Source organism: Cyanistes caeruleus, chromosome 6, assembly GCF_971803275.1.
Source record: "Cyanistes caeruleus chromosome 6, bCyaCae1.hap1.1, whole genome shotgun sequence".
Classification (NCBI taxonomy): Eukaryota; Metazoa; Chordata; class Aves; order Passeriformes; family Paridae; genus Cyanistes; species Cyanistes caeruleus.
In genome coordinates, this window is record NC_141706.1 from 54,455,863 (window position 1) to 54,468,086 (window position 12,224).

Genomic DNA, 12,224 nt, shown 5'->3' on the forward strand with positions numbered 1-12,224 from the left:
CTGCCTTACATCAAGGAGCTCCCCATCCTGGCCTGCTGCTTACAAAACAATTTATCAGGCCTCATTTCATTGCAGTGGGCCCTCAGCCTTGGGCCCTCCCACCCTTTCCCCTGGCACCAGGCAGGAGGGGAGCCATGGGCTCGCTCTGGAGAGAAGCGCGCCAATGGGCGATCCTGGCGCCTTCACTAGCCAGGTATTGCCACAACCCTCACTCATGGCTCTCCTGCAGCAGGACAGTGACTTCTATTTCCCCTTTCACTAGAATTCAAATCCTTGAGATTTCAAGACACTCGATATCTTTAACACTTCCACGTCTCTGGCAAATTTAATGTAAAGCAGAAAACGAGTGCAAAAGTTGTTAGGAGCCAAAAGACACAGACACACTGCCTGCCACAACTGTCTCACTACATTATGAAATAAAAGTAACCTTGTAAAAACCTTACCAAAATCCTGGGAAATCTGGTAAAAAGAGTAGGTAAAAGTCTGTGGTGATTCCATCAAAGTTTCCTGATGGGCTCCCAGCATGGCAAGCGCAATCCAGCCTGGCCTCCACTGAGCGTTAGAACAGCAATTTGGCACAGCTGGCAGCACCAGCAAGTCTGGCACGAAGAGAAACCAGTGGCTTCCTCCTTACTAGCACAGGAGGAAGCACAGGACTTCCTCTCTGCCTCCTCCCGTGCTGTGGGAGTGAAAGAGGAGATGGCAATCCAAAGATATATCAGTGCAGAAACAAAACAAAAAAAAAAAAAAAGAAAGAAAAGAAGCCCAGAGCAGGGCATGCAGCCACTGTTTAAAACGTAGGTGAGATTTAAATAGCAATAATCCCCAGAAACTATCTAGTTCAGGTCATCAACTAACAAGCTGGTTAATTCCTGTAAGGATTAATGCTTGAAATTATTACGTCTGACAGATGTTTGCTGAATGGGAACTACTCAAGAATACACAGGATGAAGACCAGTGAGAAGTAAAAGTGCAAACAGGTACATCAGAGCTGAGATTTTAGAAATCATTAACTCATGCTCTAACATAATAGTAATTTTCCACTTCTTCCACTTCTTTTTTTACTCTCAAGGTCCTAGCTGGAAATTCCCTTCACATACTGACACACTATTCTAGATTCTGCTCTCAGTTACAATCATGCAAGACAAAAAGGAGGTCAGCTGATATTTTCAGGAAATACCTCTGCTGCACAATTTGGCTGAATGGAATGTACTTTGTAGGCATTAGCTGTCCCTCATGATGGAGCAGATGGAGGATGAATTCTCCTTTCCTAATTCCCCAAAACTATTGGAAAATATAAAGCAGCACTCTCCCTTGATTAATTAAGATCCTGCTTTTAGACATTCAATAAAACCCACTACTGGTGCATCTAGATCCAATGGTGAAGATCTAATACACTCCAGGACCAAAACAGATGCCACTTACTCAAGTTAGTGTAAATCCAAAGCAAGTCCATAAGGCAAACAATCTCTCAACATTTTTAGTTGCTGTGTGTCATACTTTATACTACACTGAGAAGTATTTCTAGAATTACAACTAATATGGAAGAGAGGTGGAGAAATCAATGAAAGCAAAACATGGGGGGAAAAGCTGGCTTGAATTCTACCTCCAAATTAGAAGCTACATGTAAAAACAGGGATAAGACTTAGAGTCTCTCCACCTTTTTAGAATCAGCACAAAGGAAGAGCATGGGGAAAAACTTAAGAGAGGGACAAAGATGGATGAAAACCTAGGTGGAAGAACAAAAGTGGAACAGAAAATGTTTATCAAGCTAGGCCTGTGAAGTTGCTAATACAGAGAAATAACTGAAGACCAGCAGCCTCAGACAAGCTGTGGCCCCTATGTGCAGTGGTGACCTCAGCAGGCAACCAAACAGAATTTTGGTGAAAAAAAACCCAAGGGACAGAAGAGGAGATAGATACATCTTAAGAGTTAGCAATGCTGTGCTGATTGTACCTCTAGGGAGCGAAATGATATACCAGCTATTTTCCAATTGTCTTGTTAACCTTTTGCTAACATGAATAATCCTTAGAACTATATTAATATCCCATAACACATCAGGATAAGAACATCTCAAAACACATAGGCATGCAGACTAAACTATACGATGCCTAGGGGATGTAAACTGGAGATTGGTCCACGTCTGAAAGTCAAATCATGGTTGTTTTAGAATTAGGTTGTTTGGAGGGGAGGTTTTAAATGCCTATAAGTGAACCCCTTTATCACTTTTCCCTTGTTCTCTCTCTCCTGTAGTATTTCCATAGACACTGCAAATTTGCCACAGTCCTGATTAAAAAAAAAAATAAAAAAATTAAAAAAACACACTGAAACTAAATAGTACTGAGGAAACAAAGCATTCATGGCTAACATCAGCTGTGCATAGCAGCTTCTAAAATAAGGTAAGAATCAGTCTCTTTGGATGACTAATCTAGAAGGCAAAGGAGCTCCTCTGGTGAGTACAGACAGCCACAAGCTAGAGGCAAAAATGAGAGGCTCAAACTAACACTGAAAAATGCAGCATTCCCCACAAAACTTTCTGTAAGTTAATATCACAACATATGTAAAATATATATAAATACCACATTACCATTTGAGCATAATTCCCTTTAGAGCAAACTTGATTTTATATTTTTCCATATTTTTAAAGGAAACCAGGTTCAGCAAAATGTTCCTAATGTCCCCACAACATGTGACCTGCCATTCTCTTCTTTCCAGTACAAAGAAGTCCATTTTCAGTTTCAGCAAGGGATGAAACTGTTTTTCCCACTCTTCTGGCCAGCTGTCATTTTTGTTACGGGAGTGGAAAGCATTTGAACAGCCCCTTCTTAGGTCTGACATGTCTAAGTTCAAACATGGATTCAGGATTCAGTTACATCTGTAACTGTGGTAACATCTGCTGTAGCTGTAACTCTTGTAACACATCTGTTGGATGATCTTAGATTACCCGGCAGCCCACGGGCACTGCAAAGGAAAACATTTCTGCAAATGCAGTGCAGCCCATGCAGTTAAATGACTACACTGCCCCTCTGATTAACCTACTGTAAGTGATACTCTGGGCAGAATGGCCACATTGCCCACTAACAGTCTTCATCTTCAAGCAGGCAGTGATGATTTGTCCTCTAACTGTTCAGGAGACAGACGTTGTCACCCCAGCAGGGTTGCAAGGGTTATAAATTATAAAGTGTTGTTTGAGCTCTGACAAAGAGCTGTGAAACCCCTCAGATAGGAAACAGAGCAGCAGTATGGAAATTTTTCTTCAACCATAGCAACTGTGTTATATATTCTTACTACTCTGCAGATCATATTTTCTAACTATATTTTAGTGTGAATTAGAATAACATTGATATAAAGGGACTGTCAGTGCAAGTACTTCTCACCAGAGAATCTGGTTTGGAATTGCTGTGAAAGGACTTCTCAGAAAAGAAACACATCAAGCAATCAGGTTGTCCTAAGTACTGGGCTCGGAGGCACTGGCAGGGATAGCACAACAGGTGTCAAGCTCTTGATCTCTCTTTTTACACGGTTTCACTCTGTGTAAATAGTGAATTGCTATGAAGAACCTCATCATTATGCACAGCCTAATGATTCATGTGTCCCACCTGGCAAGCTGAGCATCTTAAAGGTCTGGCTCATCATTATGCTCTGTTCCATTCAGCAAGAAAAAACAGAAACCAAACCAAACAAACAAACAAAAGAGTATTTTGATTTACCAGCTAGCATTAAAAGAAACAAACAAAAAAACTCAACCCACACACCAAATCAAACTCTGAAAAATGTCAGATCTGACCTGAGCAAGACTAAAAGAACCAAAAAGTGGGTTAGCTGCTGATATAGTTGCTTAACTGAGAAAAACATCTCTTTGCAAATCCCCAAACTAAGGTGTAACCTGCTAGTAGCAGCAATAACAGCACTTCACAAATACCAGTGATAGCTGACATAGGAAGGGCACTATAGAAAACAATTACCTGCAGAGCACTGAAGCACATCCAGGTAGATTCCTCAGCACTGACTAACAACAGCTATTCAACAATAAAAGAATTAAAAAAAAAAAAAATGGGGCTGTGACATTTTAAGTATTGGGATTAAAACTGTCGACATAATTACTTATAAAAATGGCTTTTATAAACACCTTCAGCTCTTTCATCAGACAGCAAATAGTACCTCACTCTGCAGACCAGAGTGACAGCACCAGCTCTACTGCATCATGAGGTATTCACAGAATCACAGAATGGCTGAGCTTGGAATGGAGCACTGGAGCTCATCTAATCCAGCCTCCCTGTCAGTCTGGGTACCCTCGTAAAGAATGTTACTCAGGATTGTGTCCAGATTACTTTTGAGTCTATCCAGAGGAGACTCTGCAACCTTTCTAGGCAACCTATATTATCAAAATATACAATAGCTGGAGAAACAAAGACCTGAGGGGAGAAATAAAGTAATGCTGAAGGCAAAAATACCTTTAGGGTTGCTAGTAGATCCATCCCAAACAGGAATTTCTCTTGTAGAAAAAAATCAAACAAAACCAAACCAACCAACCAATAGAACCCCCCCGCCCCAAAAAACCAACCAACCAAAAAACAACAATGAAAACCCCCAAACAAACAAAAAACCCCAAAACCCCCCAAAAAAATCCAACCCAAAGATGCTTGAAATATTTTTCTTTTTGTTAGGCTGCAGACATTTTCTGTAGATTGGCATTTCACACCAACAGCACAACTAATGGAGTTGGCAGGTTTATAATCTGAGAAGACAAGGGAAAATCCCAGGCTCTGGTAAAGCTAAGGGCAATACTGTCACAGAGCCAAGATTTCTACCCTGACTCCTGTGGACTTAAAAGAAAGGTAACAAGTCAATTTTTCCTTGGGTGCTTTCTTAATCTGGAGATCTAAATTAACGCGCGTCTGTGGTGTTTACTGATCCAGTGTTATTAGCCAGCGTTAAAGTCTTAATACTTCACACAAAGCCTGTGCTTAACTTGCTGCACCAATACACCAATTCTGCTGACTTACATAAGAAACATCACCTACATTTGCCCAATGCTGACATCTGCCATTCATATAACCACTACCGAAGACTCGAGTGCTCATGCAAAGACTCTTGCATTAAGAAAAATCAGTCATCTAAGCTAAAGGAAATGCACAGCCTGGGGAAGAACTGACAGCTTCAGAACTGACAGAAATGATTTATTTTACTTAGTTACATAAACTTTAAGGCAGGAGGATATTTTCTCACATGACCCTGTCTTTGCATGTAGCTGATTGAAAATGCAGTGAGTACATCAGTACACTTTCCTCCTTCAGCTTCCCTGAACTCCTTCAGGCTGCACTGACAACAGGGTACAGAGCCTGGATAAAGACCAGCTGTTACATCTCAAACTGCTCCTCAGTCAGAAACAACACATGTTTTTATGATACAATTGCCTCATTATAATGGTAGGAAAATAACACAAGCATGTAATGCTTTAAATCACACATCACTTCTATGTGAGATGGAGATAAAACACAGCCAAAAGTAACCCCTACACTTTTTTCACTGTTTAATTTATTACTGCTGTTGTGTCAGTCCAGATGAGTGAGTAGGCGAGTCAGTGTGTGAGATAATCTTTTAGGGTGAAAACTCCAATCTTGGTTTTTAAATAAAACCAAGTACCCAGATCCACTGTGGGTGGTTTACTCTGTCACACCTGTGACACCCTCCTGCCTGGTACCTACAATACAGCTGCCACACACATCAAGTGTACTCTGTGGGATAAGATGTTACTGTCTCACTTCACAGATGAAGGCACTGGTGCACTCAGCAGCATCTATCATTCAAATGCAGCCTTTGACAGACCCAACAACACACAAAGCATCCAACATCACTGGTCCCATTTTAAACCTCTGACTGTACATGCTCCTTCAAGATCACAGAACAAACTTGTGGCAGGCAAAGCTGCATTAAGGAAGATTTAGTCTGGACATTAGGAAGTACTTCCTGCCTAGCAGGCTGGTCAAACACTGCAATAAGCCTCCTAGAGAGGCTGTCAATGCCCCAAGCCTGTCGCTGTCTGAGGCATTCTATGCCCTTAATAATATGCTTCAATTTTTGCTCAGCCTCTAAGTCAAGACAGTTTCACCAGGTGATTGTTGTAGGTTCCTTCTATTCTCATTATAATCATAATCAAGAGGAGCAGCGTGCAGCCTTATGTAAAGTGTGTCTAGGATTCCCTGGTGACAGGCACTCTATCTGCTGCTGTAACAGTAAGTTGCCCAAGCTATCCCTCGTGGGGCTCTCATGTTTTACTGTCACGTTTCTCAAAAGGCTTTCTGCATAGCACAACTATAACAGCAGCTATTTCACCTTCCAACACCACTAAATAAACACCAATCAAGAACAAAACAAACAATCCACAGCTTGATACCTGGATTCCAATCAAATTACAATCTCCTGGTTCTCCTGGTTTCCTGCTATCTCTTAATTTCTTCCAGTATGCTTTTTTATGCACCTGTTAAGTGATAGCCCAAGGCTGAGACTGCCCTGTAATCCTCAGTCTATTATAGTCAAAGCAGAAATTCCCTTGAAATACCTTGATATGAAGGACTTCATATCAAGCCCATGTCTTTTGTTTAAGTGTAACATAGAAAAGAAGCTTATAACAGCAGAGACATTAAAAGTCAGTTCTGTCTAAGGGAAAGAAATGTTTCCACACACCCCCTTGAAATCAATGCACTTTCCTTGAAATACACTTTAAGCTGTGTGCACAGAAAGATGTCAAAGATTGCTTATAAACCTGATATGGGGTGTCAGTGAGAAGCGCCGCTCCTGTCAGAACTTCTTTCCTCAGCACTGAGGTGGGGCCACTTCAGATACCTGAAGTTAAATACCCCAGGGCTCTACTGTCTGAATAGTTTTTCTGTAATTAAGACACTACCATCCTGTGATACAATTTCTCAGCAATACATATGATAAGCAGCAATTCACTCTAAGTCTACGAAGCAGTGAATCCACAGCAATGTCTAACAGCATGTTGTAGAGTCATTGGTCCATGTGGAAGCTCCAGCTCTGCAGAAGAGTGTGTAAGGAGCATTCCTCATGTAAGGATCTCCACTTTCAGTTTAAAAGACTCCATTTCCTTGATACTTCAACTGTAATGCCCTCAACAAACACTGGAAAACAAACAAGGAGAGTAAACTTTCAAACAAAGGAACAAGACTGTGTTTAAGTTGATGCTGACAGCACTGCAGCTAATCATTGGAAGTATTACAAGAGAAGTCTGCATATGTCAATATCAGCCTCAGGAAATAAAATTGCATTTCAGACCAAAATGTAAGGAAAATATAAAGCTGCAACATTTGGGCCCTATAACTAATCAGTGTCAGGCTATTTTGAACTTTAAACACTGCATGTGATGGCAACTAATGACACAATGACACTTTTCAGTTTTTCTCATGTAATTTCAGACTGCTTTAACCAATATTAGCTAAAGGCACTAAATTCCTAACATTCAGTTGTTTGCAGAGCAGACTTGCATGATCAAAAGGGATCCTGACCACCTCTTTTGCATGTTTTAATTTCATGGAATTGCAGCCTGAAGAAGCTGAGACATTACTGACCATCAGTAAACACTACCCTAAAAGATACTTTCCTTCAAGAGTAAGAGAATTCCAGTTACTGCACTCCAAAGACAGTGAGAAGGTTTTCAGCCAGACTCAAAGCAGTATTGAAGGACCTGGTATTTATTCTGACTGATGTCAGGTGCCTGATACCTTTGTCTTCATATAAAAAATGTGCCAAGCAAAAAACTCTTTTGCCAGTTACACCCTCTGTTAACATTCCTGGAGCTCAAGAGTTTTTCCTGGACAATGTTTTTTTCCTTCCACATGCCTGAATCACCAGGATTCACACTTGGCCCTCAGTCCTTATGTGGACATACACAATCCAGTTATAAGGGGACCTTTTCTAAGGACACCATTGCACCTGTCTATATGGTAGAACAAGTCTGAGAGGACACATCAAAGATGTGCCACAAAACCCTATCTGCAGCTGACAAGGACTAACAGTTAAGAAAACCCAAATCAAAACAGAAATCCAGTATCTTGTCATTGCTACAAATGATCTGGGATCTGTCCTGCCAGAACACATTATTTTGAGTCAAGATGTATGATCACTGCTTTTGCTTGGCTTCATGGGAATTATGCTTATATGATGGCAGTCTTTAAACTTTGAAATTTTGTCAAAATAAAATAAAGACACTAGCAGAGATCATAGAGCTTCTGTGCTTGTGCAAATGTGTGCCTGGTAGAACAAAGACAGGACTTGTGCCCTGGAGATGCAGGGATGTAAAAACAAAGCACTCTGTGACCAGGCCAACTCAGGAAATCAGATCTACAGAACTGTGTTAAAGTAAAGTAAATTAAAAGTATACACTGAACTGTACCAAGGTTCTGTTCACATATTCAAAATGCAACATATCATATCAGTGCTACTTGTATTCTTTGAAGTTTTCAGGGGCATTTACTCAGAAAATCCTTCTCCCTTTCTCTTTACAACTTCATTTGCACCAAACATATTATTGCCAAATGGAGGCTGTCAAATATGAATGTATCACTCAGTCACTGAGCTAAAAACTTGGGAAAACTAGCAAGTGTCTGATTTTAGACTTGCTTTTCCCTGTTGGCCTGTTTCTACAAAATTTGCAGGAACTTAATTACTTTGGAGCTGTTCTCCTTATGTCATACTTGGCTGAAACTGGGAAATGGCAAAGAAATATTACATAAGGGACACATACCAAGACCTGTGTGTATCTGTATATATATATATATATATATAAACTGATAGCAAAAAACCTTGTTTCTAACAGATGCCAGTTATCTTTCTGAAGCCACAATGCAGGTGTGGAGCATTCCCTCAGGCAGTGGAATTGCTCTCCAAAGTCATGTGCATGCAGGTACAGCCACATTCTGAGGCCAAGCATCCACAAGTGCATACAACAGATTTGAGGATGATTTGTAAGCCACAGGTAAGTGGAAGAGCACAAAAAATTGCTTTTTCCTGAAGAAAAACTAGACATTCTTTGCTGTGAGGTGCGTGCACAAAGGCCACAGAGGACATATGTGCCAGGAAGAGACTTGGAGGCATGGTACAAGTCCTGACGAAGATGAGAGGGAAAGGAGCAGTCAAATATAGCTGAAGGGAAGAACTGGAACTATCAAAATAAATACAACAAGAGAGGCAAGCACCACAATACCACACCCTGAATGGTAGTTAATTCTGGCTTCCCTGCGAATTTGAGGGGACTCCGGATCTGATGATTCACAAACAACATGGAAACAGCATTGGGTGTAGGGGAAAGCTGCTTTTATAGAGGGACCCTCTGCATTGTCAGACTCCATTTCCTGACAACAAGTTTGTAGCGAACAATGTTACTGTGACTCACCAAAAGATGTTTGTTTCTTGTGGAACAAAAAGTCGCCAAAGGACTGATTGCAGTAAGTTACATTTCCTTGAGATCCAACTGGCTCACACACTTGGCAGCCACAGAGACTCTGCCAAGCTGATGTACATCTCAACAACTGCAGATTTGAGACACTTTCAGGAAAAGAAGGAAAACACTTGGAGGCAACCAATCAGCTTTTAAAGTTCTGTGGCATTTTTTAAATTCTTTCCCCAGAAAACAAGCACTGTGTACAAAGATTTTCAGATGATGTGCACCATGCCAAGGGCTGAAAAGTAACAACCAAAACTAGCAGCAAGGAAGTGGCAAGAGTAGCATAGTGATTTTATTTTTCATTAATGATTCAAGACAGACAGGCTTAGATTTGAGGCAAAGAAGACAGGCATTCTTGCTCTGATGAACTTGCAAAAAAAAGCAGTGTCTTGCAACCATAATTCTCAAAATTAGTCATCATATACATGCATAATTCCTGCAGATTTTGGTCTGTTAACCTATTTGAGTAGATCTATTTCTATGAATAAAATTTTCCTGGACAAAGATTTAAACTCACACAAGGCCAAGCCAATAAGGATGTGCGAATAAAAGAGATGGCAGAAAAAAATGTATGAGAAACCAAAGCCTTATTATACCTTGGGGTGTGGGGGAACTTTACATACAGAAGTTACACAGAATGTTAGTTGCTCTTATAACACAAAAACTGGGAAACTTTCTAACTGTTTAGGAAGAAAATGTGAGACAAGGTCAAGACCCCTTAAGGGGAATCAGAGCCAAGCTAGGATGTATCCAAGAGGTTTGAAGGGGAGAGAAGTGGAAAGGGAGAAGAGGAACAGGGACCTCGCAAACCGCAGTAGAGTCCTGGCAGTGGGGACCTACAGATGAAGAAATGTGACAGTAACGCTGAGCAACCGGCTTTGGCAAGAGCCTGACATCTATCTGAGGAAGAAAAGTTGCAGAATGCAGCTAAGTGCTGAACCAGGCTGGCACTCGTTCGCAGATGCGATTTTCTGAAGGAAGCTAAATAAAAGGCTTCACCCGTTTAGCGTATATTACTTGGGGAGATATGCTGCAGTTACTGCAGCTACGATATTACGTGTACCAGGAGTAGCCGGGGAGTCCTCGTAGTACCCAGGGAGCTGTCCCGGCAAGGACAAGCCCTGCCGGCGATGGCTCTCTGCGGCCGCGGCGGTGCCCGCTGCCCGCCTTAGCCGAGCGGGCTGGCCCGGCGGCGCTCTGCCCCGGCGCGCCGAGCAACAGGAGGCGGCTCTGGAGCTGACAGCGAGCCCCTCCGAGCCGCCACGGCACGGCACGGCACGGGACGCTGCAGTCCCAGGCGCCGCCGCCTCCTCGCTTCTCCCTCCCGCAGCCCCCCCAGCACCGGCAACAGGCCCCGAGCAGCGCGGCAGGGCCCGTCGCACTCACCGCCGCGGCACCGCCGCCGCCGCTTCCCCCGCGGGCAGCCCCAGGCCGCGCTGCCGCTCCCCCGCCGCGCCGCGGCCGCTCGGGCTCTCCCTCAGCCTCGGCGGGGCCGCCCGGCACCGGCCCCGCCGCTCCGGGGGCTGCGCGGAGGGCCCGCCCTCCCGCCGCGGCCCGGCCCGGCGGGCGGTGTTATGTAAGCCGGGCCGGCCCGCCCTGCCAGCGCCGCCGGCCGCGGAGCCCCCGCTGAGGGCAGCGGGGCAGGGCTGGCCGCGGCGGCGGGCCGGTGGCCGTGGGCGCCAGGTGAGCGCTCGGCTATTTTTAGCGGAGTAAAATGCAGCAGAAGAGGAGAAGCCGAGTTTCTCACAGTATCGTGTTCTGGGGGACTCGGAGCTCCGGGAGTCACCGAACACCGAGCGACAAGCCCCGGGCGATCCTTGCCCGTGCCGGTAGCTCCGGCGATCCGTGCCAACACGTGGGGAAGTCTCTTGGTGCTTCTTCTGAATGGTCAGCAAGCAGGCGGGCAGGCAGCCTGCATCTCAGCGCTTACACGTGCATCAAACAACCCCAGCTCACCACCGGCAGTGCCAACAGGAATTCATCCGGATACGTTAGGTGGTATTTTGGGGGGAAAAAACACCAACGAAAACTTAGTAAAAAAACCACCCTGTTTCCACTGTAGTGCTGATTCAGGCACAAAGTCTACTGCGTGTGCTCAATTATGGAAAAAAAATCAGAAGCAAAAGGAGCAGCAGTGGAGGTGCATTGCCAACCACAGCGTCGGTTCTGCAGCCCAACGAGAGAAGCCAGAGTCATTAACATCTTGTGCTCCATCGGCAGCATCAGAAAGTTGTAATCATATGAGAGCCTGTGTGCTGAGCCACTGGGAGGGAAGGAGGAAAGAACGAACAGCTTCTTCATATTTGAACAGTAATATAATGTAAACAAACTTAATGAGCATGTGAAAAGCTTGCATTTCATAAAGAACTAACCCATCCTCTTTGGCAGGGGTTATATTGCTGCCCTCTGCTGCTGGGAAGTTGGGCGGTTCATCTGCCTAACGAGCAGAAAAACGGCTATTTGCGATAAAAATCTCTGATTACACACAACAGCTCTGTGGCCAAGAGCCTCGAGATACATAGTTATGTATGTGCTGCCCACACCAGCAAGGTGATCTGTCATCCATGTGCCAACACACTCTTATCTCTAGTAGCTCTGTATTTATATTGCTCCCAAAGCATCAGGAATCCCTATCCCTCACCAGCAGTGGAAAAGGTTATAGGAAATTCTGTCAAAACTTTATGGTAATGAATGTACTTTCACAGTCGGCTCTGACCTTGAAGCTTCCACTGCCCACAGGGCATACTGTAGTAGTACAATT

The 12,224-nt window shown here is 43.6% G+C and overlaps 1 protein-coding gene across 4 annotated transcripts in view; it reads right to left on the reverse strand.

Moving 5' to 3' along the window:
- Nucleotides 1-12,224, reverse strand: part of SYNE3 (spectrin repeat containing nuclear envelope family member 3) — a 59,939-nt gene that overhangs the window by 43,977 nt on the left and 3,738 nt on the right. The window contains exon 1 of one of the 4 annotated variants that reach the window (XM_086891941.1): nucleotides 10,850-10,926. The exons of 1 other annotated variant lie outside the window; for it this stretch is intronic. Coding sequence is in view for 1 of the 3 variants with exons in the window: in XM_086891939.1 (XP_086748065.1) it covers nucleotides 444-525 (82 nt within the window). In the remaining 2 variants the exon portion in view is untranslated. Of the gene's footprint in view, nucleotides 1-443; nucleotides 626-10,526; nucleotides 10,678-10,849; nucleotides 10,927-12,224 lie in introns of those variants that run through there. 2 more of the 4 variants (XM_086891944.1, XM_086891939.1) reach the window with 2 other exon arrangements.